Source organism: Myxocyprinus asiaticus, chromosome 21, assembly GCF_019703515.2.
Source record: "Myxocyprinus asiaticus isolate MX2 ecotype Aquarium Trade chromosome 21, UBuf_Myxa_2, whole genome shotgun sequence".
Lineage (NCBI taxonomy): Eukaryota > Metazoa > Chordata > Actinopteri > Cypriniformes > Catostomidae > Myxocyprinus > Myxocyprinus asiaticus.
Genome location: NC_059364.1, coordinates 4378044 through 4398419, shown reverse-complemented (window position 1 = coordinate 4398419; position 20376 = coordinate 4378044). Strand labels below are relative to the sequence as shown.

Here is a 20376-nt window from a genome sequence, read left to right as displayed (position 1 = left end):
ATGCAAATTATCATCAGCTATGAGTTTTGTTCTCTTTACAGCCAGACTAAATGGGCCTAAAGCTCTATATTGACCCCTCAGGGTGTCTGTCCAAGAAAAGCAATGGTAGTGTGTGTAATAGAACTATGTGACATGTGACACCTCAACAACACTCTGACAATGTGGTGCAGTATTATGATTCAACACTAAACTACAAAAACCAAACCATCATTACACTGATTAGTCATTTATGTGCTGCATCCTGTCACAGATGCTTCTTTTCATGTTTCTGTGTTAATATGTTATGGAAATTTGGAAAAATGTGACCAGGAACTATCTAATGTAGATCCGAACAAAATGCATTTTATGCACATCGGCTTTGCTACTTTTGGCAGAACATTTTTATAGAAGGCCCAATGCTAATTTAAAAAGTTTTTTTTTAACTCAAAAATGGAAATTGTCACCATTTACTCACCCTGATGTTGTTCCAAACATATATAACTATATATGTTAAAGAAATTATGCATCTCCAAGCTGCTCTTTTCCATACAATGAAAGCATATTGTGATCAGGGGCTCTCAAATCGCATTCACGCATGCACATTTTCACACGTGGTGCATCACATTTGGTTACAAAACACAAGAACAAATGCCAGTTGGTGTCATTGACATCAAACCTGATGCAAATGCATCTTGACTTGGCAAGTTGAGCGATGCGAGATTTAAGAGCTATGACAGAAACATTTTGATAGGTGCATTTTGGTCCTTTTTCTGGTTAAAATATGCTTGTATGAATATCTTTTTCTGTGTTCCGTGGAAGAAAGTCATACGGGTTTGGAACGACATTTGGGTGAGTAAATTTTTGAGTAGGCAAACCCTTTAAATTAGCATTGGCCTGCTTTTAATATAAGAATTTCATATGAAAATTATTTGGAACTATCCCTTTAACTGCAATGGGTCTCTTTCTGTAAAGAAGCAGGTGTTTTCACTCTGTCAGGCCACAGTGACCTGATAAGTCACATTCCCAACTGTTGTTTGACTGCAACCATTTCAGGAATCCAACTATGTGATTTGTGCTTGGTCTTATTTGAAAGACAGACGCTGCGTCCGAAATCACATATTTTTACTGAGTTTGTACTGTATTTAATGAAGGATGCACTTCTCAGCCAGGAAAACAGTACGGTTTTTAGGTAATCATGTGAGTAGTATGAAAAGATTCCGGACATACTTAATTCGGGGATGCAGTGGTTGGCGGGGGTGGGGGGGAATGTGGTGGTTGTAAGGTGCCTTGGGTGAAACCCGCTTCAACACGCCCCCAAAGTTGTTAGGGTGTGAGGGGGTTGTGGTGGTAGTGGCAGTGGCCGTCCGACATCTGTTCTAAACCCAGCCCTAAGCCTAACCCTATACCCTGATCATAACTTTCCCCAAAAATCAGAGAGAAATCCCAAGTTTATAAGTGTTTTCCAAACCTCCAAAACTAAACCTAACCCTTAAATAGAATGTTGTTCCAGAACATTTCCTAAAAAATCACGTAAATTCTTATACCATACCTTCCAGAGCAGAACAGCCAGCAGCAAGAAGATGAGGATTCCAACAAGTAGGCTGATGGCGATGATCCATCCCACCACGTAACCCCTGGGTTCCTGACTGTGCAGGGCCTCAAACACCAGCTGTAGGACAACATAAAGAGAGTGAACATACACACACAACACAGACAGGAAACAATATTCACCAAAGCTCGTCATAATCTGACCCAGTTCAATAAACATATTAGAGATTAATTTCCCCTTGAGGCCAAAGATCTGATGTCCAAACTTTGCAGACTGTATGAATCATCATTCCCTTAATGTGTCTGTTCTGTGTCTATATTTGGGGTTGACTGAATTGAAAGGAAATGAGATTTCAATCTTAAATGTCATCAAATCAAACACAACAAATTGCATGTATGCAAAGGTTTTCGTTGACACAGGTCATCATAGAATGTCAGAAAGAGCTCATTTGTTTACAACTGGATATATTATTCCACATTATTTAAGTATTGGGCAGTCATGATTTGGCTGGAGATTACTTTTCATATAAACAACTGCAGTCAACAACTGAATTGTCTGTTTTAGGGTTGTTATACACATTGTCATACTTCTTAAGTTGTATGTGTGCTTGAGAAAAAACATACTAGTTTGGCACAGCATGAGGGTGAGTAAAAAAATGTCTAATTTTCATTTTTGGGTGAACTATTCCTTTAAATAACATTCAAAACACATGTACACACACCATATGTGTTGTATGGCATAAATGCGTGCTAACCTTTAAATGTGGAAGAATTTAACCTCTGAAACCCGTAATAGCAAAAGCACAGTGAGGGCAATGACGCCAATGAATCTGGATCCAAATGTTGCATGAAAAGCTAGCAGAAAATCCCAGTCTGGAGTAAGATGCCAGCCCAGATAAATCTCATTTCAGCTTCTGGGCACTTTCCCAAAATGTACTCCTTAAATGTGAAGACTAATGTTAAATGTGTAAAGGCACATTTACGGTAGGAAAGCAGTCATTCAATGCTGTATTTGAGAACATTACTATATTCTCAAGCACCACTGGAAACAAGATGGGTGAGGGAGTATAAAAACGCTGCTATACTGTATAACTGACCATTGTCCCAGGCAACTGATTTTCTGCATAGCTGTGCCAGTTTCATGTCCCTCACATCCAGCCTGATCAGAGGAAAATTACATGACTGTGGCGACATTTGCAAAATGACATTACGTGGTTCATTACACGTAACGCAGCCGTTCCGAGGCAAAATGTCCACTGTGTGGCGCTAAAAGAGGGTAACATTTTCTCCCAAACAGATGAGGTTTTTAAAGGGATAGTTCACCACAAAATGAAAATTCTCTCATTTACTCGCCCTCATGCCATCCCAGGTGTGTATGAATTTCTTTCTTCTGCTGAACACAAACTTTTTTAGAAATTGTTTAGAAAAATATGTCAGCTCTGTAGACGGAGTCCAGAACTTTGAAGGTCCAAAAAGCACATAAAGACAGCATAAAATAATCCATAAGACTCCACTGGTTTAATCCATGTCTTCAGAAGCGATACGATAGGTGTGGGCGAGAAACAGATCAATATTTAAGTCATTATTTACTATATTTTCTCCTTTCTGCCCAGTAGGTGGCGATATGCATGAAGAATGCAAATCACCAAAAACAAAAGAAGAATAATGTGAAAGTGGAAATTTAACCACCTGAGTCACATGGATTACTTTTATGCTGCCTTTATGTGCTTTTTGGGCCTTGTATATACCTACAGAACTGAGATATTCTTCTTAAAATCTTTGTATGTGTTCTGTAGAAGAAAGAAAGTCACACACTTCTGGGATGGCATGAGGGTGAGTAAATGATGAGAGAATGTTCATTTTTTGTGAACTATCCCTTTAAGGTTAATGCTCTATCGAGTTTTAAATCAACAAAACTGACCTTCCTAACCTGAAACTTAAAACTAAACCTAACTAATAGTGCCATAAAAAGCAAATTTGAGATGAAAAATGCAACTGATGAAACAACCATGTCATTGTGGTGCTTCTATTACACTTTCGGCTCACGTATTGACTCGCGTGCTCTTCAGGACTCGTACCCTGGTCCTTTACATTGCAAGTGCAATGCTCTATCAGTTGAGCTACTGCACAATCTGATCACATTCAAACAAGCTTGTAAATGTAGTTGATTATGTAATGCAAATGTTAAAATGAATCATGCGCTATAGTAAAAGTGTTTAAATGTCATAAGATTGCACTGTGTGAGGAACAGAACGAAAAGTGTTTATGAACTGATAAATTGCCGTTTTACTCGTAATTTGTGAGGTGAATAAAAGTCGTTGTTTTAGCACCTCTAGTGTTCATTTCACCAGAATCTCCTGCAATACTTACAACGAGCTACATAAAAGTAATTTTGCAAAAATGCAGGTAAAGTAACGTGATTCTATGGGACCATATTTCTTGTATCACTCTGCGCTCTCTTCTCAAATAACAAAATAATTAAACTCATATAAATATTTAATGTCCATTAATTTATTTGTTAAGTAGCTGTGTAATAAGTGGGATAATGTCAGCAGCTCATTAATGCAAAATATATGACCAGTTCATTGTCCCTTATATACTGTCTCTCGAGCATTTGTTGAGTCATCTAGATTTGAGACTAAAACATTTACAATAGCATATAAAGGTTTAATTGTCACTATCAGTCTGTCATTTTCAATGTATTTAGGCAACTGTGAACATGTCGGGAATTATGTGGTTGAAACTCACTTGCACTAGAAGGCTGCATGTGCAATGCCATTTGTAAATGAGACTGCCACGTTCCCAGTTTGCCCTAGGGACTGTCTTCTGCAACTTAATATTGAATTGCTCTGGAACAGTGTGGAACTGATGCATTTCCTAAGTGCTGGGGGGGTAACATCTCTATTTGGATTTGGCCCATTAAAATTGAGGGGTCAGCTGGTTTGAGACCGTGTCAAATACCCAATCAGCTGAGAGCAGGACTTTCCTCTGGCACCAAATACCCTCAACTCTGCCGAAAAACTGTCCCAGGTCAAGGCAATCAATCGGCACACCGTGGTCTGCAGTATTAGGGGCAACAATATGTGAGCACAGCTGAGGAGTAAAAAAAGCCGCTCCGCTCCCTCGTGAACTGCAACATCGACCCAGATTTCAGCTGCTGATGAAGTTGACGGCCGCTCTTAACTCATATGAATGGACCATGCTATTCTCTTCTGTACATTCGAGAGTCATACTGACCATATGAGGGTCAACTGATTACTTTCATATACAATAATCATTTTCAGTTTCAATCTTACAATGAAAACTACCTAAAGTCTCTGAGTTTAGTTTCAAAGATGTTTTACAAGATATAGTGGGGTCTAAAAGTCTGAGACTGAATTGAACATTTTATTTTTTTCATTTAAACATGGAAATAAACGTTTTTAATACATAAATAAAACTGAAAATGTATGGCGTAAAATGAAGGAAAAATCCGTAAAGATTTGCACTATTTCTAGGTTGCTAAATGACCATGTTTACTCAGATTTGAATAATCAGATTTTGTTCATGCACGCTCAAGTGCATGCTGTCATTAAAGCAAAAGTCTAAAATGAACAACATCGGTAACGTTTTCAACATTTTACTCAAATTGTTATGCTGATAATATAACTTGTATTGAAAGAATGCAAAGCAGAAGCATTTTCACTAGTCTGTGATTGTTTGGACTCAACTGTAAGTCTCATAGTAAGTCTCATAGTTTTTTTAGTGAATTTAATTGTTCATCCATCTGATCACTTACAGAAATCTCCTCTGGCAGTCCGTTGGATACCTCCATGGCTCTGTCGTCCAGCTGGACGTGACCTCGTGTCACAAACTGGATCACAGAGGAGCTGTCCTGCAAACCACACACAAAGACAGACACACATTTACACAAATAATAACACACAGCTACTTTTTCTAATGATGTCTTTGCTCTTTCAAGTAGCGTTTGAGTCACTGCAGTCATTGCAGTTCATTTCACCCATGCATTCAAGTCATGGCTCAGTAGTGGTCCTAGACATCCCTGTATTGCCCGCCTAATGAGCTTCAGTGGAGTTCTGAAGTGTCTCCCTCGATGCCAGTGATGCACCTTAAAAATTGAAGCAGTATTCTGAATACAACATTACTCACCCTTTGTAATATTTCAGTGTTCAGTAGCATTTGCACATCTATACTTGTGGCATCTTCTTTAGCCTGAGAGCCCAGACTGCAGGAAATAGTTAGACAAGATCTCCCGGGCCGGTCACAATCCTGTTGACACAGTACACCATCAAAGATGCACCCACACACAGCACTTTTTAACACAAAAACTGCATTATATGCAATACGAGGGTCCGGTGCACTAATGTATATGCCTGTCAAACAACTTTAAATATGCAAAAAATGGCTTTTTTCCAAGTGCTAAATGCATTTAAACACCAGTTTATATAGAGTGCACTTTTTTGCTCCTAGTATGCATTTTGTCGTACCACAACTTTTCTGCCGGATTTGGTGAAGAAGGCAAAAATGGTGTGGAAGATGCTTTCTTTGTCTTGTGGAATTGTGCAGGGTGTGGGGTTTTTATGCCACGTGCAGTTCCCTCGACCTTCAGATACCTGCAGAGATACAAGAAGTAACATATTATTCCATGTGGTCATACCTGACAATTCTGTTAATTGATCAGAGGCCAAATTTCAGGATTGGCAAAACTTGAATAACGACTTACATTTCAGTCCGTCCCTCACACAAAGATATTGTATGACTTAGAATATACGGTAGTGCAAGTCATTTTGCCCACTTTAGTGGAAATTTCAAGGTACTTTTTCTGTGGGTTTTATTGTATGGAAAATACAACACAAAAAATCTACTTAACATCTCTTTTTGTGTTTCACGGGTGAAAGCCATACATGTTTCTAACAATATGAGGGTGGGCAAACGATGACAGAATTTAAATTTTTAGGTGAACTACTCCTTTAAACCTTGTTTTTTGTCATGCATGTGAGATGTGGGACATGTCTTTATAGGAATGCGCCTAGGGCAGTATGTGGAGCTGGTTAGGTGGGATTTTTGGAAGGTGGTAACGGGCATTATATGTCATCCAGTGAGCTCAGACCTGCTGAGCAATTCCAATAACGAAAGGAAGTCCTATCCCACTGGGAGATCGAGATCCTTCCTTTGACAGCTTGACCCATCTGGAGTGATTTAATGCCAGGCCACCCTTCCACCTCACTGCCCCGAGGGAATACTTCAGCACTTCCTCTTCTAACACCATACCTTCCAACCAGACTGCCGAAGAGGAAAGCATCTAAAGACCTTGCATTGTCTTCTCTCAAGACAAGGAGTCACAAAGGATCACTGCCATTCTTTCACACGTGATTTTATTAGTCTACTAAACTGTAAGTCATTCAAGGTCTAACTTCACTCCAGTATTGATAGGGCTCTCTATAGCTCTGTTCAAAACCTAGCGAGCTGTCTAACTAACCTACGGGTATGTTAAGGAGTAGGGGTTAGGGTAAAAGTTGGGGTAGGGTTAGGTTTAGGGGTCAGGTTAACAGTGTAACTACAGATGTAATTAAAAGCAAATACTTTAAATGAACAAAATACAATTTGTATGTAAATGCTTAAGTACACTGTAGTTAAAGACACCTAATATAAAGTGGATTCAACACACTCCTAATGCGAAGGCTGTTCCAAACAACAGGAAGCCAAAATAAACTGCCTTAAATGATTTGTACAGATTTTGGCCAAACTTTAAGAACATGTATTTGCATCCATCTGCTTTTAAGTGGTTTTTCCAAGTAAATCCGCTACACAGATATCTTTGACAATTTCACTATGTTTCGCAATTTTTTCAGCATCTCGTGCAGGATTACTGAAATTTCAAGACGCTGTCAAATATAAAAAAAGGTGAATGTTTTGCAAGAACGCATTCTGTACGAAAGCGGCATTACATGTATCCTTCGACGGCAATTCCAGAATGCATTACGATTATCTCAGTAGACTACCCTATTCGGCTGGGATTAGTTTTCTAAATGACGTTTGAGTTACAATTAGTATCACCCGACGTCTGAGATTTAATGTACTGATTTGGACAGAACTGGAATGTTTATTACAGAGGTGGGTGTTTTTTTAGATGTTCATGTTGCAAAAGGTTGAACACCAAATTTAGGTGATAAATGTTACATATCTTTAAAACTCTATCAGTTTAAATGTAAAATTACTTATCATTTAAATTTTTTTTTTAAATAATTTATTTGTTTAATTGTAATTTATTAATGATACATTATGAATTACTTATTTTAAAAAAAAGCCTATTAAAATAAAATTTGCATGAGTTTATAGAAGTGGCTGCATATAATAAACCCAATTAAATAAATAACTTATCTGTGAATTTTGTAATTATAACATTACGTCAACTGATCAGAGAAATTAAGGTAAGTATCTTACCTGATCTTACAGTGGCCCGTCTGAGCAGTTTCTGCAATTTAGCTCCCCTTGTTAATTTTATTTTCTTATTTTTTTCTTCGGATGGCAAAAAATCTACATCCCAATTGAAAGGCGGGCAGCAGGCAGAAAATTGGCTTGCATAAGTACTATCTTAACAGTAGTTCATGTAGGTCAAAATACATCAGAATCAGAATCAGCTTTATTGCAGAGTATGCTTACACATACAAGGAATTTGTCTTGGTGACGGAAGCTTCCAGTGCACAAATAATACAACAACAAACAGCGATAATAAAAAAATACAATAAAAATAAAAAGTGAATAGAAAATATAAGTATATATAGAAATACACAATAAGACTATATATATATATATATATATATATATATATATATATGCCTGATGGTTATGGTGCTCAGTGCTCTGTAGCACCGGCCAGAAGGTAACAGTTCAAAGAGGTAGTGGGTTGGGTGAGTGGGGTCCAGAGTGATTTTTCCAGCCCTTTTCCTCACTCTGGAATTGTACAGTTCTTGAAGGGAGGGTAGAAACCAATAATCCTCTTAGCAGTCCGAACTGTCCTTTGTAGTCTTCTGATGTCCGATTTCGTAGCTGAACAAACCAGACAGTTATTGAAATGCAGAGGACAGACTCAATGACTGCTGAGTAGAACTGTATCAGCAGCACCTGTGGCAGGTTGAACTTCCTCAACTGGCGAAGGAAGTACAACCTCTGCTGATGAGCGTGTTCAGCTCCAGGTTGTTTTGACTGCACCAGTCAGCCAGCTGTTCAACCTCTCTTCTGTATGCAGATTCATCGTCATCCTGGATGAGGCTGATGACAGTGGTTTTGTCTGCAAACTTCAGGAGCTTGACGGAGGGGTTCTCTGGCGGTGCCAGAAAGCAGCAGAAATGTGTCAGAAAGCTGGTGATCCACTGACAGATAGAGGTGGGAACAGAGAGTTGGTTTAATTTAGTCTGGAGTATAGCTGGGATGATGGTGTTGAAAGCTGAACTGAAGTCCACAAAAAGGATCCTTGCATATGTCCCTGGTCTGTCCAGATGTTGCAGGATATGATGCAATCCCATGTTGACTGCATCATCCACAGACCTGTTTGCTCGATAAGCAAATTGAAGGGGATCCAGAAAGGGTCCAGTGATGTCCTTCAGGTGGGCCAACACCAGTCTCTCAAATTACTTCATGACCACAGATATCACAGCGACGGGTCTGTAGTCATTAAGTCCTGTGATTTTGAGTTTCTTTGGGACAGGGATGATGGTGGAGTGTTTGAAGCAGCAGGGAACTTCACACTGCTCCAGTGATCTGCTGAAGATCTGTGTGAAGATGGGGGCCAGCTGGTTAGAACAGGATTTTAAACATGTGGGTGAAACACTGTCTGGGCCCTGTGCTTTCCTTGTCTTTTGTTTCCGAAGACCCGGCACACATCCTCTTCACAGATCTTAAGTGCAGGTTGAGTAGCAGGAGGGGGGAGGAGGGTGGTTGCAGGAAGTGTTGATGTTTGTGTGAAGTGAAGGTCAGAGCGGGTGTGGGGTGTGAGATTGGGCTTTTCAAATCTTCAGTAAAACATATTCAGGTCGTCAGCCAGTTGTTGATTCCCTAAAGTGTTGGGGGATGGTGTCTTGTAGTTAGTAATGTCTTTCTGGCCTCTCCACACTGATGCAGGGTCATTAGTTGAAAACTTATTTTTCAGCTTCTCAGTGTAGCTTCTTTTAGCCATTCTAATCTCCTTTGTCAGTGTGTTTCTGGCCTGATTATACAAGATTTTATCCCCACACCTGTAAGCATCCTCTTTGGCCTGACGAAGCTGCCTGAGTTTTGCTGTAAACCATGGTTTGTCATTGTTGAACGTTAAATTATGAGAAGTGTTGTGAAAATTCAATATCAGCAATCACAGACATTTGCATTCGGACAGGATTAGATTTCTCAGAATACCCCTGAGTTAGCCGAAAAACAGTAGGTAATTTGCTCTGGAATTTTTACAGAGGTTGTGTAAGAGAAACACAGAATTGTCAGATTCGGATGGGATTAAAATCACAAAGTACGTCTGTTAAACATAAATTTCCCAAACTTCCTCAGGGAAAACTAGTCCCGTCTGAATAGGGCTTTTGACTGTACAGTTTAGTTTGTATGCATTTTTTGTACTGTTAATGAAGAATAGAGATCAAGCTTGCTAGAAAATAAGACTCATTTAGCTGGTTTATGAGGTGACTGCCATGAGCAACAAAACAACATTTCCCATCATATGTGGCAGAAAAAGAATGCCAAAATATATACTGTAGATAATGCCTCAGTTACACACCTAATGCATGTCTTTGTTAGTAAGTGAAAAGGAGAGAAGAAATATGAAATAGCAAAACGGCACATTCTTTCAGATTAAAATCACACATCACATCGTATTTACCAACTTCCCAGGAGGACCTGAATGCAGCATTAGAGGATCGCATTGTTAGATGTTGCGTAGCAACGTGCTACGATTTTTACTTGGTTTTAGGAACAAAAATGTGTCATATAACCCTCTTTAATTTAAGACATCTCAACACAGTGCCAGAGTGTCAGACAACAGCAATAACAGCAATAAGTGATTGAACAAAGCTGTTTCTGTAAAAATGGCCCATATGTTTGCAGTGGAATTCCTCCATGTGTGCATTTTTAATTAGGCTGAGTGTTTGTCTTTTCTACCCAAATCTGGGAACCTTTCCCTCTCTTGAGTTGAAATACACAGCTATGCTGCGACTGTGCCACTGGTTAGTCAGGGTGAACAGAAGCTTTTCCCCAGGTGTCCCATTCCACCCTTCCGTGCAAGCCGTCTAATCCCATGGTAAGTGTTACCATATGTATCGTACCGGGTGGGATACAAGCCTCCCCCGTCCACCCGTTCACAGTAAACAGGTTGATCCCCAGCCTGATCTAGCAATATGGCCAACGTAAGGGTTAAATCAACATCGTATGCAGGGCTGGTGTTGAATTTCTGCCCTTGGAGTAAAGCTATTGTGAGACTAACTTTGGCACTATCCATAAAACATGTCTTTCACCTCTGTATTACTCTAAACCTGCGGGTGTTGACCCCATTAAACTGTCCCGGCCTACCGCACTGTATGAGAACATTTTCTAAATATACAATATAGATAAAGGCTGTCTCTGTAGATTTAGCTAAGAAATCAAAATATACAACAATTATCACCTTAATTAAACTCTGGTGCATTTTTGGGCTAACCCCCACACATTTTTCACACTCAAATTTAAAAGCTCACTATTCACACATACTGTGGACTAATTGCAAATAATTGGTCTAATTTTTCAGTGAACCCCCCAAATAAAACAAAACTCCAATTATTTATAAATAATATATTGGAACATACAATAAGTACATAACAATATTTATATACATATACATTCCCCTTTTTTTTTTTTTTTTTTTTTTTTTTTTTAACACACTAAGGGTGGACACAAACATGAACAGTCTCATTCCTCATGGGCCCCCTCTCAACCATATTGTGTAGAATATATATATATATATATATATATATATATATATATATATATATATATACACACACACACACACACACACCCATAAACATGTATTTAAATACACGAGTGTCAACCTACGTCCATAAACTAATAAATACAAATTACAAGACATTAAAGACAAATGTATTCTGAACAAAATTAAGTAATGGATCCCATTTTTATAAAATTTGGCAGTAGAGCCTCTTAGTGTAAACTTATTTTTCTCTCTATATAAAAAAGACATCAAATCTGCAAACCACGAGAAAATGGGAGAAGATTTAGAAGACTTCCAATGCAGTAAAATTTGTCTATGAGCTATCAGTAAAACGAGGCAAGAGCATTAGCAAACTTCTTATTATGCTCATCCAGAACAGCAGGGACACCAAAGATGGCAATCAAGAGGCATGGTTCAGAGGGAATGTTGAAAATGCTTGAAAAAGTGTCAAAGAAAGAAGACCAAAAATCACCCAGTTTTGGACAGGAAAAAACATGTGAGTGTGATCAGCAGGAGCTAGAGGAAACCTATAACAAGTATCATCTGTGCTTGGAAATAGCTTACTTAATTTAACCTATGTAAAATGAATTCTATGGAGAACATTAAATTGAATTAGACTTAGTCTGGCACAAGATGATGAAGAATTAACCCTGCCAGCAGCATTCTCCCACCAATCCTGTTCCAAACCACGTCCAATTTCCATTTCCCATTGATGTTGGAACAGAGAGGTAGACGGCAGTATGTAAGAAAGAATTAAATTGTATAAAACGGATACAGAGCCATGTTTCTGAATTAGACACTTTTCATATAGAGAGGGTTCAGACAAATCCGGAAAAGAAAGACAATGAGAACAAGCGAAATTACGCACTTGAAATAAATGAAACAAACTAGACTGGGGTATATTACATTTTCCAGCAAAGGCAGAAAATGAAGCAAAAACTCCAGCGATGTAGATCAGAAAAATATGAAAAGCCTCTGTTTTCCACAGAACATAAGCAGAATCAAAAATTGAGGGCACAAACAAACTATTATTACATATAGGACCATAAAGAAGAAGAAGAAGTAAGTTTAAAATGTTGTCTGAATTGCTCCTGAGAGAAGTGCGTACAACCAAATTTGTTGTGTAATTTGAGGGACGAGTAGCCAAAGGAGCACACACCATGGCTGAAAGTGAAGATGAAGAGCAGGAATGCACTTCTACCCTACACCAATCTGTATCAGGGGAGATATACCAACAATGAATCTTGCTATTATTTGCTGTCCAATAATAAATCATGAAATGAGGCAGAGCTAAACCCCCATCTTTTTTATTTCTCTGGAGATTCACCTTACTTATTCTGGGAGATCTGCCCTGCCATATGTATGTAGAAATAGCCCCATCCAACAATTTAAAAAAGGATTTGGGTAGAAACACTGGAAGTGTCTGAAAAAGAAACAAAAACCTAGGCAAAACATTCATTTTAATTGACTGAATTCTACCAATTAGTGTAAGAGGTAACTTATCCCAGCTCTGTAAATCAGATTTAATTTGAGTGAACAATTTAGTAAAGTTATTCTGATATAATAAATCAAATGAATGTGAAATATATACACCCAAGTAATGAAACTGTGTGGAAGATAAATGAAATGGCAACAACCCAGCTTGAACATGTTTAGCTGCGTTATTTACCGGGAAACACTCACTTTTATTTATATTAAGCTCATATCCTGAAAAAGATCCAAAGGTGTTAAGAATATGTAAAATATCTGGAACCATACCAACAGGATCAGAAACATAGAGCAGGAGGTCATCAGCATAGAGCGAAAACACAATGTTCTATCCGTCCCCTAACAATGCCTGAGAAGAACTGTGAGCTTTTCAGAGCTATGGAGAGAGGTTCCATTGCTAAAGCAAATAAAAAGGTGACAGAGGACACCTTGACGAGACCTCTGGTAAAGGGGAAATCTTGTGAACTTTGAAAATTTGTTCTCACATTAGCAACGGGAGCAGTGTATAGAAGGTGTTTCCATGAAGTAAAAAGAGGGCCAAAACCAAATCTTTCCAATATAGTAAATAAATAATTCCACTCCACCTGGTCGAAGGCCTTCTCTGCATCCAAATAAATGACCATCTCACTGGCTGGAGTGGTGGATGGAGAAAGAATAATATTTAAGAGTTGTCAAATATTTGATGATAATTGCCATCCCTGATAAAACCAGTCTGATCTTGAGAGACTATTTTAGGTAGACAAGGATCCAGATAGCAAGCCAGCACCTTAGCTAACAATTAAACATCTGAATTTCACAAGCTTACTGGCCTCCAACTACCACATTCTTCTGGGTTCTTATCCTGTTTAAGTATAAGCGATATAGAGGCCTAAGTAAGAGTTAGGGGAAGAAAAACATTCTTTAAAGAATCATTGTACATATCTAACAATAAATGTGCCAGCTGTTCAACAAACCTTTTGTAGAATTCAATCGGAAAGCCGTCTGGACATGCTGCCTTACCACCTTGCATTTGCTGGAGACCATTCGCAATCTCATCGCATACAGGAGGTTGAATGGCTGGCTCACTGGTGTAGACACAACAATCTGGAGCTCAACACACTCAAAACAGTGGAGATGATTGTGGACTTTAGGAGGAACACCCCGACACTGACCCCACATTCTGAACAGCATTCAGGTTACTGGGCACTACCATCTCACAGGACCTGAAGTGGGAGACCCACATTGACTCCACTGTGAAAAAGGCCCAGCAGAGGTTGTACTTCCTTCACCAGTTGAGGAAGTTCAACCTGCCACAGGCGCTGCTGCTACAGTTCTACTCAGCAGTCATTGAGTCTGTCCTCTGCATTTCAATAACTGTCTGGTTTGGTTCAGCTACAAAATCGGACATCAGAAGACTACAAAGGACAGTTCGGACTGCTGAGATGATTATTGGTTGCCCTCTACCCTGCCTTCAAGAATTGTACACTTCCAGAGTGAGGAAAAGGGCTGGAAAAATGACTCTGGACCCCACTCACCCTGCCCACTACCTTTTTGAACTGTTGCCTTCTGGCCGGCGCTTCAGAGCTCTGAGCACCAGAACCGTCAGGCACAGTAACGATTATTTCCCTCAGGCTATCCATCTCATGAACAGTTAAAACTGCCCCACTGAGCAATAATTACATGCAATACACAGCTTAGTCTATTATATTTATTTAACATATCCTACCTCTATTAATGTATATAACAGATTTGTATTTGTACATATGTATATACATGTATATTGGCTTTTTTTTAATTAATATTATTATTATTATTATTATTATTATCTCTGTCTTGTTGCTGTATTGTTTGTGCACTGGAAGCTTCTGTAACCAAGAAAAATTCCATGTATATGTAAGCACACTTGGCAATAAAGCTGATTCTGATTCTGATCTAAATCTAGAGGTTTATCAAGATAATTTGCTATATCTGTATCAATATATGGAATGTCTAAGCCATCTAAAAAATGCTCCATGACGAAATCAACTTTAGGTGATTCTGATTTATAAAGGTCAGAGTAAAAAGAAGAAAAAACATCTTTAATGTCAGATGGATTTGTGATTAAGGCGCGGGATGAGTCATAAACCTGAGTAATTAAATGGGAGGCAGCTAGTCCCTTTAGCTGGAATGCCAAGAGCCGACCTGCTTTATCTCCATATTCATAATATGTAGCTTTATTTTTTCACAACATAAATTCAGCATTTTTTGTACTAAGCACATCAAACTCAATTGAACATGTTTTTAACTTCAATTTCCTAGCCCACAGCTCAGGAGTGGGGTTATTAGAGTACTGCTCATCAATTTCAGTGATAGATTTAACTAGGTCTTGTAGCTTTTGTTTCCTTTGCTTGTTCTTATAACCAGTGTATGAAGTAACATACCCATGGATCGCTGCTTTAAAGGTTTCCCATAACAAAGAAGGAGAAACAGATGCTGACTTATTGGTCTTAATAAACACATCGATGTTGATGCTGATATACTCACAACATTTTTATCTGCTAATAATCCTGAATCAAACCTCCACTGATTAACCCTGCTTGTGTTGTAAGTGAGATTCAGGTTAAGAGAGTGTGGAGCATGATCAGAGATAACAATAGCTGAATATTCAGAAGAATTAACTGAAAGCAAGAGAGCTTCACAAATAAGATTGGTGTACATTAGAAAAAAAAGAGAATTTCTTTTTTGATGGGTGAAGAAAACACCATGGATCAACACATCCAGTCTGACACATGAATGCAGATACTGCCTTAGCCATAGCTGTTTGTTCTAGAGTTTTGGGATTCGACCTGTCGTACTTCGGGTCCATAACACAATTAAAATCTCCACCCAAGATAAGATGATGGGAGTACAAATTTGGAATAGAGGAGAAGAGGGAAGTGAAAAATTTGGGATTATCCAAGTTTGGGGCATAAATATTCACCAGCACAACTGATGTATCCTGATGTAGTGCCAACAACAATAACATAACGCCCCTAAGGATCCGAAATAGTCTGCATTGGAGAGAAATTAATTTGTGTATGCACAACAATAGCTATGCCTCTAGCCCTACTGTTAAAAATTAGAGTGAAACACATGACCTATCCAGCGTTTATGTAATCTGATTTGATCTGTAACACGCAGATGTGTTTCTTGGATAAAGACAATGTCAGAGTTCAGATTCTTAAGATGAGAAAACACTCTTGAACATTTAATTGGTCCTCCTAAACCTCGAACATTCCAACCAGCCAATCTAACAGAGATCCCTACTGTACCACTCAGGCCCATATTAGATCCAGCCAATCCCTATGGTGTAGAAAAAACAGAATAAAGAAAAAAAAAACAAAACAAAAAAAAAACATGCAAACTAAAAATAGAAATAAATAAATAATTATGTATGTAAACATCCTCCTCCACAACACCCCTAAAACAAATAGAACAAAAAAGCAAAAGAACATACATTTTATACTTGACATTGAAACCAACACAAGTTGCAGGAACAAACTGTTGCACATCTGGAAAACCATGCAGTGAAGTCCACTCCATTGATGAAAAATAATAATAAAAATAAATGAATAAAAACTTAACTGTCCTTCTATGCCAGGGAAACATAAATGACATTCAGCAAATGGAATCCTTGAGAATATGGGAGAAAAAACGTGGAAGTCCATATTAAAATAAATTATACATGACCCTGTTTATGAACGCAACTCCAGACAAAATTCCAGTATGCATTCACACAGGACATATTGCCTCAAGGTAAAAACAAGGGCAACATATTTAAACATTATCCATTATGAATATGTTCCTGATAGCACCATTTAGCCGCCTCTGGAGAGTCAAAACATGCTCACCATTGTGAGTGATGCACAGACGAGCTGGATAAACCATGCCGAAGCGTATTCCATTATTGTAGAGACTTGATTTTTACTTTGTTGAAGGCTGCACGTTTCTTAGCGACACCTGTGCTAAAATCCTCATAGACCTTTATGATATGACCTTGATATGAGACGTCTTTGTGCTCCTTGGCCCAGCGCAACACCATGTCCTTTTCCAAAAACCAGTGAAATATGATGACGATCGGCCACCATCTATCGCCTTGACGAGGCCTGGGTACCAGACTCCGATAAGCACGATCAATTTCAGGAGGGGTTGACAGAGCGTCTCCTATAGTTTTAAAGAAAAAGTCTGTCATGAATTCCCTTGCATTTCAGCCCTCAATCCCCTCTGGAAATCCTACCACCCGTAGGTTCTGTCGCTTTGATCAGGACACCAAGTCATCCACAGCTGAATTAAACGTTGCGTTTAAATCTGACGCCGCTGTTAAATTGGCCTTTAACGAAGCTGATACACTGGCCTTTAATGAAGCAACTTCATTCTTCAACTCGGTAATCTTGCTGCTGTGGTCATTGAGAGCAATCTCCATCTCTGAAATAGTGGCAGTGTGGGACGCCAAAGTGTTGTGAATGCTTTCCAAATATGTTTGTATAGGAGATAAAGAAGAGTTTAGCAAAGTTGCAAATTCCTCTGACAAACTTCGCCTTGACTTCTCAAGCTCCGACACAAGTACATCTGTTGTTAAAGGAGCAGGTGCCGCCGCCATGTCAGATGCTTCGTTGTCTTTACTTGAGGGTTGTTGTTCTTGGTTTTTAGCACACCCGAGTTTAGTATTTTTACCCATTTCTAAGGTAGCTTTGTTCCCTGTTCATTAAAGACACTTAAGAGGCATGAAAACTATTTGAAATGACAGCTGAAAAAAGCACTAATTAAAAAATAGTTGGAAAACAGACACTGTGTGACCTCTCACTACATTGTAAAACCGGAAGTCCATTCATAATATTGTATGTTTATACTCTTATGAAAAACAAAGTATTTTGAATATATATATATATATATATATATATATATATATTTCTTTATTTATTCTTAAATTTGTAAACATGTAATTCTGGTTCTGTTCACTCTACCTCACTTTGAAAAGTCTAATTTCATTCAGCAAAAACTAGGAAAAAATAAATGTTTCTCTATCACATTCCCTCACAATATACAGATCTGAAATGTAGGTGGCACTCTAATGCTCGTCCATAGACATTCAGTCTAATTTTCAGTTTAAGCACCACCCTCATTGTTCCATAGAATATCTCGGCCTCTGAGTCGACTAGAAGTTCAGTGTAGGTGTCATTAGAAAGCTGAGATCCTCCCCTGTGATGTTATAACATTGTCTCATCAATAGTCAAAAACATATTTTTTCCTGATGATTTGATGAGCAGGCTTTTCCTGCTGGATGCCATATTTGGTTCTGGACATCTAAGATACAACATTGGATTATTCAGCCAAGCAAGTTTACAGACAAGTAAAATAGGCTCATGTTTTAGAAAACTGCCTAAGGTAAAAGTAGATATAACGTTTTTGGCTGCTTGGGGCTTACAGCAGTAGTGATCGACACAAAAAGGACGTTTATATTTTATGACTCACAGAAATCGTACTTCACTGTTTGAGTCTTTTGAAAATCTTTTAAACTTTGGTATGAGGGCAACAAAATAATCTGTACAGTCACATTCCTGAGAATGAGAGCTTTCATTTGATATATGACTTGTCCATTTAGGTGCTACGTAAAAGACTTTTATTTTCATATAAATATTTCTAGCAAATTATCTCTAGGGGGCGCTATTTTGCGTCGTGAATGTTTTGAAGCCTTATTTTGTATTAAGAAAGTGTATAAGCAGTTAAGTTCACATTGACCCTCTTGGCAGCGTGAAAAACTTGGACAAAATTACACACAGAAATCGTGCAACGGACATGTCTGTGATTGGTTAATGCTCCACTGCTGTAAAATTAACTCATTTTGTGCAACAGGAGTCGATCTATCTGGAATACTTACACTTTTCATGATTAGTTAATTGTGGCAGTTGTAATTGTTTTCACGATCATTTATTTGATTAATTACGCAGCCCTTGGTATATGTAAGGAATAACTGATGATGGAAAATTTAATTATTAAAAACTTGTATGCACACTGCTATAATGTGTCATGATGTGAGGCAGATTAAACTTTCATAATTTTAATAAATTGGTCTGGAGTAGAGGTCTTCTCGGGTCCTAAGATCTGTACCCAACCCGAATCACTTCTTACCCAAACTCTACGAAAGAAAAACCCGACCCGAGACAGACCCGTTATAATTAGACCCGAGTCCGACCCGACAGCTATTTTTTTCAAACCCGACTGGACCCTAATGTAAAAGGCAGCAACATCTGCACAGCCTGCATTCACCAGTGTCCAGGAGGGTTTGGTATTTACATACAGGTGCATCTCATTAAATTAGAATGTCATGGAAAAGTTCATTTATTTCAGTAATTCAACTCAAATTGTGAAACTCGTGTATTAAATAAATTCAATGCACACAGACTGAAGTAGTTTAAGTCTTTGGTTCTTTTAATTGTGATGATTTTGGCTCACATTTAACAAAACCCACCAATTCACTATCTCAATAAATTAGAATATGGTGACATGCCAATCAGCTAATCAACTCAAAACACCTGCAAAGGTTTCCTGAGCCTTCAAAATGGTCTCTCAGTTTGGTTCACTAGGCTACACAATCATGGGGAAGACTGCTGATCTGACAGTTGTCCAGAAGACAATCATTGACACCCTTCACAAGGAGGGTAAGCCACAAACATTCATTGCCAAAGAAGCTGGCTGTTCACAGAGTGCTGTATCCAAGCATGTTAACGGAAAGTTGAGTGGAAGGAAAAAGTGTGGAAGAAAAAGATGCACAACCGAGAGAACCGCAGCCTTATGATTGTCAAGCAAAATCGATTCAAGAATTTGGGTGAACTTCACAAGGAATGGACTGAGGCTGGGGTCAAGGCATCAAGAGCCACCACACACAGACGTGTCAAGGAATTTGGCTACAGTTGTCGTATTCCTCTTGTTAAGCCACTCCTGAACCACAGACAATGTCAGAGGCGTCTTACCTGGGCTAAGGAGAAGAAGAACTGGACTGTTGCCCAGTGGTCCAAAGTCCTCTTTTCAGATGAGAGCAAGTTTCGTATTTCATTTGGAAACCAAGGTCCTAGAGTCTGGAGGAAGGGTGGAGAAGCTCATAGCCCAAGTTGCTTGAAGTCCAGTGTTAAGTTTCCACAGTCTGTGATGATTTGGGGTGCAATGTCATCTGCTGGTGTTGGTCCATTGTGTTTTTTGAAAACCAAAGTCACTGCACCCGTTTACCAAGACATTTTGGAGCACTTCATGCTTCCTTCTGCTGACCAGCTTTTTAAAGATGCTGATTTCATTTTCCAGCAGGATTTGGCACCTGCTCACACTGCCAAAAGCACCAAAAGTTGGTTAAATGACCATGGTGTTGGTGTGCTTGACTGGCCAGCAAACTCACCAGATCTGAACCC

At 38.7% G+C, this 20376-nt stretch overlaps 1 protein-coding gene across 2 annotated transcripts in view; it reads right to left on the bottom strand.

Moving 5' to 3' along the window:
- The window catches only part of LOC127411922 (integrin alpha-9-like), a 137925-nt gene that overhangs the window by 6357 nt on the left and 111192 nt on the right, over positions 1 to 20376 (bottom strand). For both annotated transcript variants that reach the window (XM_051647831.1, XM_051647832.1), the window contains exons 24-27: positions 6015 to 6140; positions 5677 to 5796; positions 5306 to 5401; positions 1529 to 1648 (exon numbers count right to left, since the gene is read on the bottom strand). In XM_051647831.1, the coding sequence (XP_051503791.1) occupies positions 1529 to 1648; positions 5306 to 5401; positions 5677 to 5796; positions 6015 to 6140 (462 nt within the window). The remainder of the gene's footprint in view (positions 1 to 1528; positions 1649 to 5305; positions 5402 to 5676; positions 5797 to 6014; positions 6141 to 20376) is intronic.